The sequence below is a fragment of the Pseudorasbora parva genome, chromosome 21 (genome assembly GCF_024679245.1).
Source record: "Pseudorasbora parva isolate DD20220531a chromosome 21, ASM2467924v1, whole genome shotgun sequence".
Classification (NCBI taxonomy): Eukaryota; Metazoa; Chordata; class Actinopteri; order Cypriniformes; family Gobionidae; genus Pseudorasbora; species Pseudorasbora parva.
This window is the reverse complement of record NC_090192.1, coordinates 34,963,779-34,984,356: the sequence shown is the minus strand read 5'-3', so window position 1 is coordinate 34,984,356 and position 20,578 is coordinate 34,963,779. Positions and strand designations below refer to the sequence as shown.

The window sequence follows — 20,578 nt, the reverse complement described above, 5'->3', positions numbered from 1 at the left end:
GTATGAGGTTGCGCTGTTGACAATCGCAGCCTCTCGAGGAGAAATGAAAACAAACCAACGCTGCTCGTACAGAGAAACTTAGTAACATACTGCAGTAAATATTCAAAATGTGAAGGTTTTTATATTTTATAACTTATAATACAGTTAAAAAACATCACATGACACGACCGAGAGTACTGTTTTCCTGAATACCATCAGGACACGATTGAAAATGTGACACTGATTTCATGACAGTTCCATAAACAATTAATTAAAATGAGTCACTTACATTTTAGATGCAATATAAACTGCTTTTGTTCTATTACAGCAGCGAAAGTATTTCCCAGATCAGATCATATTTCCACATCAAAACCACAACGCGTCTCAGAGCAATAGCGTGAATGATTCGGCATTTGAATGAATCGGTTGAATCAAAAATTTAATGACCTGTTCGTAAACGACTGCCTCATAAATGAACGAATCAGTCATTTGAGAGAACCGACTCAATGACTCACTCATTAAGACCTGCCGCCACCTACTGGTAGTTTAGTTTCATGTTTAAACGTTCTTTCCAACGTTTCTTATTGTATTAAAAATATAGTTAAAACAATCTCATAACATTACTTAATGTAGTTGTAATTTGTCAGTGTAAATTATTTAATTTAACAACCATATAGCGTTGTTTTAATTTAATTTATTGATCAAATTTAAGAATATAAAAGGAAAGCTGAAGCATATTCTATATTTAAGATTAATCCTTATAAATATAAAGATTTACATTAAAGCTGATGAAAATGTTCTTCTGAATATTGATATTTAACTCTGCAGATCACCCTGATATTGTGAGTCATAATGTAAACTGGGCAACAGATGATACGCAAAATTAGCCTACATTAACCCAAAACTAACTTAATTAAAAAGCCACAGCCCATACTGTTTTCTTCTTTTTAATTATTAGAATATAGACATTAAGAGAATAAATTATTATACAAGTACTTTTACTTTTAATACTAAAAGTAAATTTAAAATCAAGTACTTTTTTACTTTTACTTAAGTAGGGTTGTCATTGTAGTACTTCTACTTTTACTTAAGTAAATATGGCTCTGGTTATTTGTACTTTTACTTGAGATTCAGTACTTCCTCCACCACTGAATACAATATGAACACAAATGAGGACATTGTACTTATTTTTTTATGCAGATACATAGTAGTTAAGGCCACCTAATATAAAGTGGGAACACAACTTCTTTTAATTAACCTGTTTGAGATCGAATTAATTCCAAATTACTTGCTATAAATTATGGCATCTGAAGACTAATTCAGACTAATCAATAATTGTGCTTTATTTCCAGATTCAATCATAGACTCGTTCTTACATTTTAGAGCATGTACGCACATGTACACTCTTCAAAAATGGCGCCTTAAATCTTTTGACAAACTAAAAGAAGTAAATGACATTTGTACATATTCTAAATAAAATATATAGATTGTCAGCTTGCTTATTTTGCTCAAGATACGGATTTATTAAGTCCACATGCCATGCAAGCAAGAAACTATGCTACTAATCATAGGTCGAGAGCTGCAGTTCCAATATTACAACTTTGCGATGCTGTCTGCGAACATTCGTTGGAATTAAGGGTTTGAGAATCACCAACTTGTTGAACTATTTATAGTAATGACAGAATTTACGACCGTAGTTGGCTAATGATGCTTTCGGAAACACATCCCAGAATGGAACGCGCAGCGGAAAGGTTTTTTTTTTTTGTCTTGGTGTGCTTAACCATAAATAAACCCAGTTAAGTGATCCATGGGAATGACACTCAAACCTTTTATTAATGCTTTAGACATGCTTGCTGAAGAGAGTGAATGGATAATTGGAGTGTGTCTTGCTGGGTCTATGTACATGGTAACCTTGATTAGTGTACAGGTCACTGGAGAAATTCTGTCTGGTCATTTGACGCTGATTACTGGAGAGAGCAGCATGTGATTGCATTATGGAGCTCAGTGTTCTCGCTCCAGCTACTGTGTATTTATGGAGTGTGTTATAGACATTGTAAAGGGTCAATTTAACCATTTAACTTATGAACAATTTTAAATGGCTAGATTAAATTGAAGGGATGGATGATCTTGGATATCATTGTAAATTGTGCATAAAGCTTATTCTCTTTCATTTCAATGTCAACATGAAACAACGTTCCTAACCCATTTTACTTCTCTAATGTGACATTTCTGAGTAAAATTAAATATTCAATGAGGAAAAAAAGTAGGGCAGTACTAGATTCCTATCCAGTGGGACTTGATTGGATTGTGAAATGTGGTGTTTCATACCAGATTGAGTCAAAAACAGTACAGACACAATTTTTGATGAGGTTTTCAGACCGTGGCATGGAGGACGAAGGTCAAGTTCAACCAGAACATCATCTTAACCTATTCCAGTTGTTGAATCCATTGCTATTTTATACTTTCGAGTGACTTGTATGTTTTACATGTTTCATTTAATTCAATATTACAAGCCATTTCTTTGTAAAGATTTTTTACTGAGATTACTGAGTGATTTTTTTTTTCTTCTAAAAGTAAGTTACATTAATATAAACCAGCATTACGTTACTGCTATGTACATTCATTCATGCTTATCTGTAAAATGTATTCTCTGTCTCTTTTTTTATGACATACTTAATTGGTAAATAATCCCTTTTGACTTCCATGCTCAGATCCATGTCGTCTTAAGTTATGTTGAAAAGATCTGAGAGCTAATAGGTTGTCTCAGACAGATAAGATTACAGTCATTTCTGGGAATTAATCTGGGAAGGTGATGTGGAGAGATGAGGTGGACGTGGGTGCCAATAACACGATGGAAGTAAGTGTCGACCTGTCAGCCAGAAAGAGCTCACATAAACAAGCTGTAAAATGGATGGTCTTTCTACAAAATGCATTATAGTATTCAAATGAGAGACCTTTCTGAGGTAAGTTTTTCGGTGCTGCAAACTTGTGCGCTGACAGCTTCAATTTCGGCCTGTTCATCGTACAAGGCTGTTGCATGTTTTTAGAAGAATTTCAAAATAGCAAACAAGTTGAATTAAAAGGTGTTTGTTTTTACTTGTGAAAAAAAATGTATAAGTGCACCATATTCATAAAAAACGAGTGTGTGTGTGAAAAAGAAAGTACACCCTTTTGCATTTTCTGTGTCATGGTTTAATTAACATCCATAATGTCAAAATGGATAAGCCATGGGTGACATGCTAAGAACACCCTTTGCTTCAGTTGCTTGTAGAGCCACTTTTAGCAGCAATAACTTGAAGTAAACATTTTCTGTACGACTTTATCAGTGTCTCACATCGTTTTGGAGGAATTTTGGCCTGCTTTTCTTTACAACGGTGCTTCAGTTAATTGAGGTTTGCAGGCATTTGTTTTTGCACAGCTCTCTTAAGGTCCTACCACACTATTTCAATCGTGTTGAAGTCTGGTCTTTGTCGGTATCAGTGCAACACCTCGATTTGTTTCATTTTCAGCCATTCTGTTGTAGATTTGCTGGTGTTCTTGGGATCATTGTCCTGTTGCATGACCCAATTTTGGCAGTGTAAGCTTTAGCTGTCAGACAGATGGTCTCACATTTGACTTCAGTATACAGAGGAGTTGATGGTGGACTTAATGACTGTGAGGTGCCCAGGTCCTGTGACTCCAAAACAAGTCAGAATCATCACCCCTCCACCACTGTGCGTGACCGCTGGAATGAGGTGTTTGTGCTGATATGCTGTGTTTAGTTTTGTCTTTTTATAATTGGACTGTCATGAACTATCATTTAACATGTTAACTGAGGCCTGTATAGTCTGAGGTCTAGTTCTTGTTTTTTTTTTTTTTTTTTTTTGTGCAATTTCTCTGAGCATTGTACAGTTTGACCTTGGGGTGAATTTGCTGGGATGTCCACTCCTGGGAAGATTGGCAGCTGTCTTGAATGTTTTCCACTTGTGAATAATCTTCCTCGCTGTACAATGATGGACTTCAAATTGCTTGGAAATAGTGTTTGTGCTGATATGCTGTGTTTAGTTTTCGTCAAACGTGGCACTATGCATTATGACTAAACATCTCTACTTTGGTCTTGTCTGTCCAAATGACATTGTTCCAAAGTTCTTGTTCAATCTTTTTTAAATGTACTGTCATGAACTTTAACATTGTATCATGTTGAATGAGGCCTGTATGTTGCAAGTGTAGATCTTTTTTTCTTCTTCAGTTTCTCTAAGCATTGCACAGTCTGACCTTGGGGTGAATTTTCTGGGATGTCCACTCCTGGGAAGATTGGCAAATGTCTTGAATGTTTTCCATTTGTGAATAATCTTGCTCACTGTCGAATGATGGACTTCAATTTGTTAGGAAATGGCTTTCTAACCCCTCCCAGATTGATGGGGAGCAACACTTGCTGATGTCTTTTCTCAGGCCATGTCCACACTAATACGTTTTCATTTGAAAACGTATATTTTTCTCTCCGTTTTAGCCTTCCGTCCACACTGAGACAGCGTTTTAAGTCAATGAAAATGTATCGTCTTGAAAACGCTCTCCAGAGCGGATAAATTTGAAAACGCCGTCTTCAAGTCGTAGTGTGGACTGTGAAAACGGAGGCTTTTTATTACGATGACGCATTTTTAGCCATGTGATGCAGTCACATGACCAATTCAGCCAATATGGTGAACGACATTGTACAGCAGTTGTTTTGTATGCTCTCTGTTTTGACAGCCTTGTTAAATATTAGTGTCAGTTTGTACATACTGTTAAAAAACTCAGTGCCTTTTCTCGACATAGTCGCAAAATGAGTATAAACGAGTAGCGAAAATGACGCAAGTCGAAGCGTCTTGGATTTGCTCAGGCGCAGTACGGGGATGTAAGCGTTCTCAGACGTTTCAGTGTAGATGAACACTTTTTGGAAAACGATTGAAAATGATAGCGTGGACGCGGAGCGTTTTTAGACGAAAACTCCGTTTTTAAATTTATCCGGATTAGTGTAGACGTAGTCTCATTGGCATTGTGGTAACACAAACCTGAATGCTCCATACCAGCAAATTGTCAAAACTGTTGGTTTTATAGAGTTGGTCACACTTGCTGAGGATTAATCAAAGGCATTTGATTAGCAGCACCTGACTGCAACTTCACCTCTTAATTCTTAATTGTCACCCTAGTTTGGCCTAAATAATGACAGTGCATGCATCTTAAACAGCTCCCTAGTTCAGGAGTCGGGGCATTAATCAGGACAAGTCAATGGGCTGACTCCCTGATCAGTGCCCTGACTACTGAACTAGGGAGCTGATTCATAGGTGGACAAAGTACACAACTTCATTACTTGAGTAAAAGGAAAAGTACTACTGGTCAAATATTACTCCTTTACAAGTGAAAGTTGTAAAAACTGATTTTTACTTAAGTAAAAGTACAGAAGTATTTGTTTTGATACTTAAGTATTTCCTTTTTTATGTCAATGCCTTATTTTATTATTGTTGTATAAATGCACATTATGCCATCATGATGGTTTAAGCCAGTCAGTGATTCTCCATCTGACATACTAACATACGACTAACTTAAACTCATTTAAATACTTGTATAAAAGTTGCAAAGCCCTTTTACAAAGCTGCTGTCCCTTTAAGGTCGAATGCACAGATCCATTACACTGATACACAGCTGATATTCTCACAACTGTTTACCTTCACTTAAGACATAATCAACTTTGTTTATGTGAATACTCAACAAAATTATTTGTATGACATCCTTCTCCTTCTATTTTGCTATGAACTATAAATAAGTGTTCCAAAAATGCTGGTAAATCATTGAACTTCATGTGACTGTACAAGAGTAATTCCTGAAAGGCTTTCTGCAAAAACCCAAACACCTTTTAAAGAAGAAAAAAATCATCCACTGACTTTCAAAGTTGCTACAGAAAAGACTTTTGACTTCGAGTACCTTGACAGAAATGTAGTGGAGTAAAAAATACAATATTTGTCTTTCAAATGTAGTGAAGTTAGTCATAAGTTTCCAGAAAAAAATTATACTCAAGTAAAGTACAGATACTCAAAAAACAGTACTCAAGTAAATGTAATTAGTTACTGTCCACCTCTGGCTGATTGAGATGCACCCAACATGTCATGTATTGTTCACCTGAGGTTGAATTTACCTCATTTTGAAACCTGCCAAGGACCAGGTGATTTTTATTATGGTCTGATATACAAAACCCCCCAAAAAATAAAAAAAATAATAGGGTGTCCTTTCTTTTTCACATGACTGTAAAGTGTTCAACAGACGCATACAGATTTAAAACAGCATGGTTACGGGTGGTCTTAAACTGTTTCCTTTTCAAAAAGAGCAAGATTAAGGCAGAGACAGCAAAGGAGAAGCTAAATGTTTTGTTGAAAAGGCTGTTTGATAGCAGTTGTTGAACAGATTGTGCTGAGAAAGGCTGAAGATGAATCAAAGATGATGTCAGTGCAGGTAAAATGAGAATGGGGAGCTTTGAAAAGATCTGGAGCATCTCGCCCAGCTGCCATTATTGGATTGGGTTTGTAAATACCCATCTCAAATATTTCCAGACAATGCGGTGTACATCTTCTTTAGAGTGATTTTGGAGTGATTCTTTCATTAATCAGACTCTTTGATATGGACACGGATCCTCTTCGGTGTTCCATGCACATGCATTTGTGCACAAGCTATCTGTGGGATGGATGGACACACACACACAGAAAAAGCCCAGTCAGTTGCGTCTTTGTAAACACAGTTTAAACCCTTGATCCGCTTGGGTCTCCTGATGATTCGTTTTTTGCTCATCTGGGATTGAGATCCTCAGATATGAGGTGAATGTGATCCAGCTTAACTTTCTGAGAAGCTCCCCTTGCTTTATAGTCAATCTGAAATGCCATTTGCAGCCATTTTGCATCCAGAAACTGACTTATTTGAGTGAAACTCATTCTGAAACTTTTCATGTGTGTACATGTGTATTTATATCCATTTCTTGGCCTGTAAATCCACGTGAATAGCAAGCGGCAACCTGCCGCAGTTTCTGTTGAAGCCAATATGGAAGTAACGTAAACTTTCATTGAATGGCTCCAGAAGGGAGCAGAATCTATTTGAACCCCATGTTAAAATTCCCAACTTTATAGCAGAAAAAAAAAAGATTTATTTAATGTCGAAAGCCATTTAACCGCGTTTTGTTATTCATTGTATCATCTAAGCTCCGCCCACGTGACACTTTGACCAATTTTGGTTATCCGGACGTGACGCGCCTCTTTGCCCGTTTTCTGTTATCCGGATGGGATGCGCGATGACGTGCTGGCAAGATGGCAACAGCCAGCTCGTCTCTACTCTATGCTTTAGAATCGCCATCACGGACACACGTCCATATTTTTTTTTTTACAATCTATGATGTATAGTACGATTAAAGTTCATTTAATTGGAAAATTCTCCCCCCCAAAATTATTTGAGTAACTGTATTTTGTTTCGGAAGTCATATATTTTGTGTATGTAAATACTGTAGTAGTATTTGAGAGACTTTGCACTTTTGCTCAAGCATTATTTAGTACTAAACTTACAATCTTTTACTTACATTTCCAATCCAGTTACTTTTCATTTAGACTTTTTTTTGCAGGTCATCTTGACTTATATTTTGCTGACAGAGGAAATCAGGACTTAGATGACTGGTGTACAAAGATTGTGCATCAAAGTTAATTTAATGAGAAAATTCTCTACTGTCTCTCCCACACAATTTCAAAAAAAGTTTTACTTACATGTTACATATTTGTTTATTTGTATATTTATTTCTGTCTACTCAAGAAGGTTTTTGGCTACATGTAGATTTTCATTCTGATACAGTGCCCATTATTTAACATATATTAGGGTTTTGTATTTTTTTAAAAGTACCAGAATGGAGACAGGAATTTGTAAGGAGGGGGTTAAAAAGTTAGAGGGATTCATGATAGCTGAATATAAGAGTTGTTTCAGAGGCTTAGGAAGTTATAATGTTTTGATGTTACATAAAAAAAAATGCAATTCACTTTAGAAAAATGTCTTGATGAATCATGCACAATAAGACCAGGAACGTACATTAAGAAAGTAAATGGGTTCAATTTTGATTTCATTTTGACTTGAAACATCATAAAATGACACACGGATACACATCCTATCAAATCACTTTTGTATATTGGTTCATTTTCCTTTTAAAATGACTGCTATCAGATATAAAAGGTTGAAACTGAGTTTGACTGATTGCACTTTGGCTAATGATGTCATAAATAATGTTACATCATAAAGTATTTAAAACCCACCGACCTGTGTCTTTGAGATTATGTATAATCTTTATTATGTTATTAGCTCAGATGATGGAAGAAAGAGGTGAATTGTGGGTGGTCATAAGTGACAGAGAAAGGAGGGTTTAATTGTGATTGAAACGCTGTAGCAGGACAGGGAGAGGAGGAGAAAGAGAACCTGATTTGCATTGAGCAGAATGATTGCCGTTTTTCCTGCGACATTGCTCAACACCAGGGACGGTAGTGCATTATTTAATTGCGGTATTGAGGCTTTGTTGTGGTATTCCCAAAGGCTCAATGAGACTTTTATTCATCCGTAATAAACGATAAAATGCTGATGTGTTGTAGAGTTTCTCCTGTATCTGGAGGCTGTGATGTTCTCATGCTCTCAGCTTTTGCATAAATGCATACCAAAAAATAAAATAAAATAATACATCTGCCTGCTGTTGCATATTATGTGTCAATCCATCAACTCTTCTGTTTGGAATTAATATTTTATGCTTGGAAAAATGTTATTTCATAAAATAAGATATCTATTTGGTCTCCGCTGCCAAAATTCCATGTCTACCACTATAGCAAGAGGGTTGGTTATTCCTTTTATGTTGTACATTACTGTGGCCCTGTTATGTGTTACAATGGATAAAATATTAAACTCACGATTGTTAAAGATTTAATTAATTTATAACTTTTTACAATACATTTGAGCATTGCCATTTTTGTCTTTGGGTGATACTAAACTATTTCTATTAACATTTATCCCCCATAGAAAAGGCCTACGTCTCAGTCTAAAATGCATGTTTGAACTGTTTTAACTGAAAGCTTGCACAGACATATTAAAATTTGTCAGTGCCATTGTTTTTTTCTCAAGATTATTTGAGATTAGATTATTTTCTCAGGCTTGTTTATAAAAGCTACTCAAATGCCCTAATTGAACTAAGGCCTGGTCCTGGCTTAATCTAAGACCTGTCTGTGAATCTGGGCCTAAAAATGATACAATGTAACACATTTACACTTGTCATGTTTGGTTCGATTAAAACGAACCCTGGTGCGATTGCTAGTTTGGTGCGGTTCATTTGAACTGATATGTGAACGCTGCCATCCGAACCCTGGTGCGCACCAAACAAGCGGACCGAGATTGCTAAAAAGACGGGTCTCAGGGTGCTTTCACACCTGCCTCATTTAGATCGGTTGAATCGTACTAGAGTTCGTTTCCCTCTTTGGTGCGGTTTGTTTGGTCAGGTCTGAAAGCAGCAATCGCACTCGGGTGCAGACCAAACAAACGAACTCTGGAGCGGTTTGTTTGTGGTGAGAACGTGATCCAACCTCGAATAGAACCAACTGCAAAAGTACTGATCATTTTTGGACTGAACCAGATGCCGTAGTTAGCTGTGCAGACATTGTGTGCTGTGCATGATATTATTACCTGATAGATTGTTGGCAATATTTTCGGAAGATGAGCATGTCAAGAGTTAATAATTAATGCACGCCTCCTCTTGAAGTGACGAGCGATGCGCGCTCGCCGTCTGCAGTGCATTAGAACGTTGTTTTCACTTCGCATCCGTGCTTCATTATAGAAAGGTATTTGCATACTGTGGTAAATACACACAGTGTAGTAGATTATGGCCAGGGACAAAACCAGCCCGTGCAGTCATCTCTCCATAGTGTTATAGTTTGCTGGCTTTGCTTCTTCTGTTGGAATTTTCCCACACGTAAACTCTGACCAATCGAAAAGCAGTTTAGGAAATACGCCATGGCCAATGAGTGATGTGGATGTTGTCACGTGCCTACGTTTTGGTTCGTTTCAACTGGTTCGGACCAAAACAATAAGTGTGATGTGAAAAGGAACCAAAAAAGCTGAAAAATGCAACAGTGTATAATTGTTTGCCCTTGGTTCAGATCAAATGAACCGAACTAGAGATGTGAAAGCACCCTCAATCCGCTTCCAAACGAACTCTGGTGCGGTTCGATTGATATATGAACGCAACACGGACCAAAGACATGCAAACGAACCAAAAAACGGACGTAATGTCACAAGATGCCATGTCAGCTTATTTGACGACGCGGAAAGATCGGTGTATCCAAAATGAATAACGTTTAGCTTCAGAGGGCAAACGCAGAGCAACGAGGAAGTGCCTCATCAATATTTAGTCTGACGAGCAGGTTTCGAAAATGCTAGAAAAAACGCACAAAAAGCATACCTGATTCTTCTCATCAAAGGACCTGTGTTGCCATTTTACGTTATAGGCGACAGCTGTCTCTTTTGCTTAAGAGACAGTCGTCTTGTTTCTGCATCCAACGGAGGAAATCCTGCTGCTGTTTTGAATGTTTTAAACATTTTATGAGCTCTTCATGAGTTCTCAGCGTCTAAAAATAATGCCATGTACATGCATAACATGATCGCGTTTAATCCAGCACAAGTTGTTTTGAATGTTCGGTAAGCAAGCTCCCACGTCATATAAGCCAACCAATCAGGTTGTGACCGTCTCCCTATGCCTTTGGTTTGGTAACTTTAGGTTCGCTGTTAAAAATGCCAGTGTGTACGTTAAGCGGACCAGGACTATGTTTTGTTTTTGTTTTTTGGTCCGGACCAAACGAACCAAACTAACCGAACTACAAGTGTGAACTGTAGTGTCTAGGTGTCTGTTCTTAACCAGAGCACATTTCTGTAAGTCTTTTGTAAGAATTACTTCCTTAAATTACAATAAAGGCATACAGATTTCTTAAAGGTTACAGATCCCAAAGTGCTGCTTAACATGAATGAACTAGGCCATGCCTTTTACAAGTATAATTAAATTAGATTTATAGTTTTTCTTTTAAAAAAAGAGGAAACAAAGAATGTGAATGTAGCAGAGCTCTTTAACACAATGTTACATGTGTGGTTGAAGTTTTCTGAGTGGTTTATAGTGTGTTGCTCTGTGGTTGCTGAGGTGTTCTTATTGGTATTTAGTGTGTTGCTATGTGGTTGCTGAGGAGTTGTAATTGGATTGTAGTGTGTTGCTATGCGGTTGCTGAGGTGTTCGTATTGGTTGTATTGCGTTTCTATGTGGTTGCTGAGGTGTTCTGATATAGATTGTTTAAACAGGTAAATAAAAGCAGAGTTGTCATGCACATAGTTTTGGGGGCACTACTTGGGTGTGAGGTTCATGTGAAAAAATTACCTCCAAATAAAAATAACCATTATTACTTTATCTTTTGTAATAATTACTGCAGTGTCATATCCGATTATACTTTTGAATTATCAATGTGAGAACATTATTTACTCATTCACTCTCACAATTGCCGATTATTAAGATTATATTAAGGACTATAAGCCCTGCATCGATTCAGTCTTCCACGTATTTTGTATCTTATAGAAACAAACATTTCAAGCATATGCTTTTACAAATTTTATGTTATTATTTGCATTTTTTTTTTATTGTCTATAGTTTTATGACATATAGCTTAAAAACTACAATATTCGACAACGATGGGGCATTGTTCATTTTATACATGTAATATTCTTAGATTAAAGTAAACTTTACATACATATGCAATGTATTTCCGATATCAATAAAACACGTAATCATATTATGGCTGCTTTTTTCTCTGTTAAAGACTTGGATTCCCATCCTAAACATGGACAAAGGGTATTTTTTTTTTTTTTTTTTTTAAGTTGGACGTTTGATGGAGTATTTCAATACAAAATTCTCCTTCCGGTTTCTCATACGTTTTTTTTTTTCGAGTATGGATCTACGTGACGTTAGATGAGGCGGAATGTCCTTGTATGGGACGTACGGGACCTTTTCCCGGAAGGGCACGGCTGTGACTAGAGTGAGAGAGCAAACAAAGCCGGCTGCGTGCTGTAGTCACAGGACTTCACGAAATCAAGAAGTGTGTTTTTGGTTGTCAGGGCAAGAAAAGCCTGTACAGCTTCCCAAAGAGCACAGCTTCCGTTAATGGAGCAGTGGATGGCTTTGTTTTTGAGGCGGCGAGTAAAACTGCTTTAAATGTCTTTGTGTTGTTAGCTATCGACTTGTTCATTTAAATGCACTATTCCATTGTTTTTCTATGTAAACACGCACTAGTCTGATGTGTAAAAATGTTCCACTTGCTACTGCTAACATTAAATCACATAAAATAGTCCATAAACCAAATTATGTCCTCATAAACCACAAGTAAACACACACAAATGTTGTAAAACTCGCAAGCATGACAAGCCACTAAGCATATATAAGTTACAGTACATACCATTGAGATGTCCACCTGTAGTCATCGTTGCTGCTTCTCCTGTTCAATTCCAGCCTCTAGATCTGATCCTTGATCATATATGTATGGCTAAATATGATCGATCTCAATGGTTTATTTAGGAAAATGTTTTTTTTTTTTTCAATGATTAATGTTCTTTTTCTCTACAATTAAAGATGTCAGAGCTTTCAGACACTCTCGACGGAATACAAACTCACTCCCCCCCGGGATGACTCAGTACAGCATATCTTTATTTTATGAATATAATAAAACTGAAGACTTTTCAGAGATATTAAGGATGCAATACTACTCTATAGGTACTGTAGATTGACATGAGATTGACTGAAACTTATTTTTTTTTGTTAGTGACTTATCTGTATTCAAATATCAGAAACATAAAAATAATATGTATGAAGACACAGAACAGTTGTGTTAGCACCTAACACGCCTGTCTCTGGCTCAGCGCCAGCCAATGAACAAAGCCAAATTTGAATTTAGCAGTTGATAACTTGACACACACTAGTGTGATTGTATGCTTTAAAGGGTTAATTATCAAATGTATTTTTTCTTTTCTTTTTTCTTTTGTTGTAGTTTTGAAGCTGCATTCAAATTCATTTGGCTCAAAAATCTTTTTGAATGTGCATGATGCCTCTATATAAAAGTAACATAAATAAATAAAAAATAAATAAAATATATGTAAAATATATGTATATACATAAAATAAATGTATTCATCATGAGCTAAATGTATTTGCAGTCTCTTCATTCAAAACACAACTGATATATATATATATATATATATATATATATATATATATATATATATATATATATATATATATATATATATATATATATATATATATATATATATATATATATATATATGAAATATATATGACTATATATATGAAATATATCAGTTGTGTTTTGTAAAAGGTTATGACAGGCCTCTTTATGGTTTATCAGAAAATCCATGCACAAAACAAAAAGCAGTTTGCATGCCAATAGATACAGCTAATGGACATGGCAAGGAAACAATACAAAGTCCCAAGTGCAATTTATGCCTGACTAAGAAGCCTAAGGAAATGCAAGCTTTGTTCTTTCCCCTCCTTTTTCATTTTGTTTATTCCTTTGACACCATGGCACGCAACCCTCTCTCTGTCACACAGCAGTAAACAAATGTTAGGAGAGACTTGTATTTATTAATTCAAAATAGACAAAAGCCAGTCCCTGGTTCAAGGTAAAAACAAAACAAACCAAAAGAAAAGCTTCCTTGCATTTCCTCTTACCTCTAAAACCCAGCCATGATCAGTCACGGTCTTGAAACTCATTGTGACATTATCGTGTTTATTTATTTATTTATTTTTTTGAATTATGCTAATCAGTTTTGCTGGTATTTTGTCTCATTGTCCTGATTAAGACGTCTTACGCAAACAGCAAATTATTCATCTGTGCCGCAAGTCATGTTTGCTGATGTGTTGTGGCCTTGAGCATTCCATTGTCACTTTTTTTCTTTGTTTCTCCTAGTTCTCTAGGTAAATTCACATACTTGCCTGATAATAAAATTATTATTGCAGAAAGTGAAGGAATTCCTGTGCTAGGACAAAAGTTTAAATTAAAAAGTTAAGCAAATGCTAAATATAATATGTAATTTCATTCCGCTCGCTGTGACATATAGGATGTATCAGGTGATTTGTTCCATTAAACTGGGTAAAGTGTGGAGGGCACTACTTCATTAAAGGGAAAATCCTCTTTAAATGTTAAATAAAGTGAGGTGTTCAAATCATGCTCCACATGGCAGGGGACGAAGCCATCTGTTTTAAGATGAATTTGGCACAAAATGAAGCCCTAATCACTATTAAGAAGGAACTTCACTCTGGGAGATTTGTTTAGTCTCTTCCTCTCCACGTCTTATTTGGAAAAAAGGCGGTGACAGTGACACAGAGGCAAGACCCATCAGCGATGAATCTTACTAATGTGAACTAATATTCATACTGAAATGTCTCATTTTACTTGATAAGTATGTGGAAATATCAGGTCGGGTTATGCTCTGCTAAAGGCGATGTTCTTTGGAAGACTACGGCACTTTTTTGCATGAAAATTAGATTTCAGCCTCATGTTGTGTTGTTATGACCGCATGCTCGGAAATGCACCAATGAATATGAATGGTTTGTGATTAAAGATCACTGTCTGTGCGCACATATCTTCCACTCAAATGTGTGCACCATGCTAAAAAACAATTTTTACCTGATGACAGATTCGTGTACATGCAATACAATAGAAAAATTACATTATTTGACCTGTCAGCTGCATTATTATTCAAATTAATGGCAAAGTCTCACTGCCTGTATTGTCTTGCGGCTGGATTTTATTGCTTCTAATATATGCTGGTATATTTTTCATAAACACATAAACATATATTTTTTTAACTTTCTTTTTTTTTAAGTAACAGACAAAAACAGAAACTACAGTGTGAGTTATATTTGCTTGACAGTTCTAAGAAAGTACTCTCATTCACTAATATTTTGGTTTTTGTGAATAACCAAATTTGGTGATTCTGGTTTGACTGTTCTTACTCAAGAGAATTTGTATTAAATCTCAAATCAGTGAGTTTTTTTTGTTGGTATTACTGTTTTTGGTATTACAAGCTTTCACTACTTGTGGCAAGTTGTGGTGGCAACTATTGAAATGTTCAAGTAATGTACATGTTATAGCAGATGCCTTCTATACTGTGTGCTTTACTATATCTAATGTCAAGAAACTGACTCTCTATCTAGTGACTATGTTAATTAATTTAGGCAAATGAGCTGTGGGTTTGGATTAAACAAATCAAAGGATAGGCAGACGGATCCTATAGCAGAGGGGACTGGCTTTGGCTCAGAAGAGTATGACTTCATAAAGCTGGTTACGGTTATTAAGCTACAGTTGAAATGCAATCATTCTTCTTATCCTTGATCAAAGCACTTTATACCTTTCCAACGTACTGTGGGTCCGAGCCCATGTACTCCTCAAGCACAAAGAACTGGTTCCACACCCAGCCCCTCTTGACCCTCTGGAATCCTCTGGAACCTCCATTCCTTCCTGCTGCTGATGGCCCTGCCTGGCTGTGGGGCCACTCTTGCCCTGGCCTGCTTTGGAAGGGAGCACAGGAGCTCTGCTCAAAGAGGAAGCACAGGAACAGCAGCAGGCAGTTCCTCCTCAGCATTGGGCGGACTGTTATGGTGCTGTTCTCAAGTCAAGGTCCAGAGGGAAAAGATGAGAGGCAAGAGATCCAGGGCTCAGAGGCTCACGAGCTGGAGCGTGAATCAAGTAGAGATTGAGGAGAGGTCAGTGGTCCGGTGCTTTACCACTCCCCTCGCTGGAGATTTGACTCAAGTCACCCAGGTAATAAATTCATCACCTGCAACTGAAAAAAGAGAATAATCAGTTTTGTAGCCAAGAAATAGATTTGTTTTAATGTACAATAGCTACAATATACATTTTGTGGAACATCTAGTCCTCTAGAGATATCAGTGACCCTGTTTTGACCCCTGTGTGGCATCTAAAAGAATATTCGGTGAAAGCACAGGAACATAAATGCTTAATACATCCTCTAAAATGCTCTACGGCTGCTGTGGAATGCAGTCTTTCTATTAATACTGACCGTACATTCACAGCATGTCCATTCTTAGAGAGATCTGTTATTTCATATGGATATGCATGCAGGCCACCTCTTTTTTTTTATTCTGCCTTGACAAAAAAAAAAGATCTCTCTTGATTTAAAGTCAGTGTTCAAAGTGAGGTATCCACATACAGAGTATTGAGTTGAGTGTAATATCAATATTAATAAAAATACATAACTAAATAAATGCTAATTCAATATTAATACATATTTCATTAAATATGTTTTTGCTTACCAAGGCTGCAATTATTACATTTTAAAATAACTGTTTTCAATGTTATTATATTTTAAAATGTATTCCTGCGATGGCATAGCTGAATTTTCAGCATTATTACTCTTAAGTGTCACATGATCCTTCAGAAATCATTCTAATATGCTGCTCAAGAAACATGTATTATTATATTATAATATATATCATTAAAAAGGAACAGTTGTTACACAGTAACAGTTGTTACACCTTTCAAAAGTTTGGGGTAATGAAAGCCTTGAGCAACAAATTAGCATATTCAAATGATTTCTGAAGGATTATGTGACCCTGAAGAATGGAGAAATAAATCACATTTTACAATATATTCAAATAGAAAACAGTTCTTTTAAACTGTATTAACTACAATAAAATCAGATTATTCCATACTACTGGTGAACATTCCACCCAGCATGGAATTGCAGTTTTAGTTTATTAATGTAGAGTGTGCATTATGGATTTGTATGAGAAGTATGAACTCCACCTTTGGCCAATCACTTATTATTCCTATATGGCTTAGAGAAAAATGGTTTTAGTAGTAATGGTATTAGGGCTGTGCTGATACAGTCATATAAATAAAGCAATATTTGTTGTCACGATATTGTGCTTTAGATCCTTTTATCAATATTTTTACTTCGTGCATTCATATCATGTCCTACAAATCAATAATTGAAGTGGCAAGTCATCCAAATAAGCAGAGAGACTCTGTTATGGACACACTGAGTGTGTTAATGCTGTTTCAGTCTCAATCCAATTTATGATGTTGTAATGCAATGAATCGTGACATATTGATGATGATATTGTATTTTAAGGTATTTGTCGATAACCTAGTCATTAAAAGGTATTATTATTAGGGAACAAAAGGTAATTGCAATGCATGCTCTGCAAATTCAAACATTGATGATACAAAACAAGTAGCTTTGAAAGTCTTTTTGTCACTTTCACACCCGCACACACCTGTCACTACATGCAGTTCATTGGGAAAGTGTAGTGACCATTTATCTATCTGTGAATCATTATCATATCATGTTAAGAATAACCTTTGTCACTTTGTTAGCAAAAGGCAATTGCATTAAAGTCAACAGCAATTCTACACAGAAGCTGTCACTAGGAGCAGCTTGCAATTATTGGTCGGATCCATCAAGGATTGTAATGAGCTAGTGGTTATCTGAGCATCTCTGGCTAGGAACACGTTCAACAAGATGTGTCAGGTTCCTAAATTACCATGATTAGATGGTAATTCAATCAATCAGTTATTTTCTCTGAGAAAGGAACAAAGCATATTACCTATGTTAAAAAAATAAATAATAATAATAAAAAAACAACAAATAAACCTTTCAACATGGATTTGGATGATATTAAACCCTATTTGAGATGCATAAGATCACGGTTCATCTTATCACAAAGCATGTAACCATAATTATTCATATCTTCAGATATTGATGCTGTCACAGGGTGTTTTGGTGTAGGTTCATGTTTCATGTTTTTGAGTTTATCATGTTCACTGGCATGTTCTGTCATGCACTTCATGTGATCCTGTCATGTGCTCCTTTGTCTTGTGCTCCTATGTCATGTTGTCAGTGGTTTATTAGTTAAACATTGTTCACAGGTTTGTCGTGTCTAGTCCTCAGTCTTTGTGTATTTAATCCCTCATGTTTGCCATGTGTCTTTGTCAGTTATTAGATGTTGTGACCCACAGGTGGTGAGTTTAAGTCAAGTCTGTGTGTGGCAAGTTTGTTCAAGTCAAGTCTTGGTTCCATGTTATGATTTTGGATTTTGCGTTAAATGAATAAAAAGACTGCACTTAGGTTCTCACAACCTCGCCTCCAGTGGATCATTTGTTACAGAATAACTGACCATCAACTATCAACCATGCCGGCCCGGGTCCGCCCACGGCACAGGGTCCAGGTCAGCCCACGCTCCCAGGCCCGCCTCAGCCACAGCAGGGACCATGTTTGGTGCCTTGGCACTGTTTTTGAGTTTATCATGTTCACTGTCATGTTCTGTCAGGCACTTCCTGGTTCGTCATGTGCTTCTATGTCATGTTGTCATTGGTTTATTAGTTAATCATTGTTCACAGGTTTGTCATGTCTAGTCCTCAGTCTTTGTGTATTTAAGCCCTCATATTTGCCATGTGTCTTTGTCCGTTATTCAGTGTTGTAACCCACAGGTGGTGAGTTTAAGCCAAGTCTGTTTATGGCAAGTTTGTTCAAGTCAAGCTTTGGTTCCATGTTATTAGTGTGGATTTTGCGTTAAATGAATAAAACGACTACACTTGGGTTCTCACAACCTCGCCTCCAGTGGATCATTTGTTACAGATGCCATATGCAATTTAGCAGTGTTTGAGATCAGTTCAGGCAATTTTGTGGCAGGCAAAGCCTTCTGATTGGACTTTCGAGCACTGCTAATAAAATGTTCTTGTGGTAGAAGAACCAGAACAGTAAATTGTAAGAAAATATGCACTGAATTATGAACAATACCATTTATTTTTATTTATTTTACAGGTTTTGATGCAAATTGTAATGTATACATACACTAAGATTTACCACATTTATCATTAACCCTACCAGGTTGGGATTGTCTTTTTTTTTTTTTTTTTTTTTTTTTTTTTAAGTGTCATTTATTTGATCAACATACAATAAAATGGTAAAATTGTGAAATATCACTACAATTTAAAATGGCTGTTCTATTGTATTGTATTGTAAAATGTTATTTATTCCTGTGATGACAGCTGCATTTTCAGCATCATTACTCCGGTCTTCAGTGTCATGATCCCTCAGAGATCATTGTAATATGTTGATTTGCTGCTCAAGAAAAAAAAAAAAAAAAAAAAAAAAAATATATATATATATATATATATATATATATATATATATATATATATATATATATATATATATATATATATATATATATATATATATATATATATATATATAAATGGTGGAAATGGTTGTGCTGTTTTCAGGGTGCTTTGATAAATAGAACGTTACAAGAACATTTATATAAATCATTTGTAGACAGCACTTTAGTTTAGGGCCAAATTCTCACTATCACATGCTATGGTTGCTTATTATAGCATGCATATTACTAGGATACTGGCTATCTATTAGTACTTATAAAGCACATATTAATGCCTAATTCTGCATGACCATATTCTACATCCCTTAATCCTACCCAAAACCTAAACTTAACAACCCCCTCACTAACTATTAATAAGCAGTATTTATGAGCTTGTTGAGGTAAAAGTCGTAGTTAATTTTATCATAGTTATTTATCATTGGGAAAATGTGACCTCTTTGTAATATAAAACATTTTTACAGTGATCAATTTATAGGGCTTGTTCACCCAAAAAATAAAAATAAAAAAATAAAAAAATACCCTATGATTTACTACCTCTCAAGCCATCCTAGGAGTATATGACATTATTATTTCAGAAGAATACAATCTGAGTGATATTAAAAATGTCCTGGCTCTTCCGAGCTTGAAAATGTCAGCTTTATAATGTCAAAAAAGTGTATCCATCCATTATATAAGTAATCCATACGGCTCTGGGGGTTCACTAAAAGCCTTCTAATTGATGGGATATTTTCTAAGAAATATATCCATAATATAACACTTTATAAAGTACAATATCTAGTGTCCGGCGGACCACCTTCTGTATTCAAATTAAGGAAAAAGCTTAACAGGCGCCAGAGCCGTGTGGATTATTTTATAATGGATGGATGCACTTTTTTGGGCTGCCATTCACGGCAATTATAAAGCTTGGATTAGCAAGGACATTTTATAATATAAATTAAATTGCATTCATCTGAAAGAAGAATGTCATATAGACCTAGGATGGCTTGAGGGTGAGTAAATCACATGATAATTCGTGGGTGAACTATCCCTTTGATGCAGGGGTCTCCAGACTCGTTCCTGGAGGCCCACTGTCCTACAGAGTTTAGCTTCAACCCCAATGAAACACACCTAAACTAACTAATCAATGTCTTACTAGGGCCTATAAAGGCATTAATGAGCTGCTTCTGGTGTGTTTGATTGGCCCTTCAGGGCCGAGTTTGGGGACCCCTGATTTAATGCATCCTTAATGTATAAAAAAATAAAGAATATCTCAAACTTCTAAATAACATTGTTAAGATATACTTCATAATATTACATATATTTGTTGGGCCTTTGATCTTTGGTAATGTCAAGG

General features: G+C 36.0%; 1 protein-coding gene across 1 annotated transcript in view; it reads right to left on the bottom strand.

The window, feature by feature from the left end:
- The window catches only part of cdh12b (cadherin 12b), a 188,453-nt gene that overhangs the window by 96,383 nt on the left and 71,492 nt on the right, over positions 1–20,578 (bottom strand). The window contains exon 2 of the mRNA XM_067430268.1: positions 15,450–15,884. Coding sequence (XP_067286369.1) covers positions 15,450–15,683 — 234 coding nt within the window. The 5' untranslated portion in view covers positions 15,684–15,884. The remainder of the gene's footprint in view (positions 1–15,449; positions 15,885–20,578) is intronic.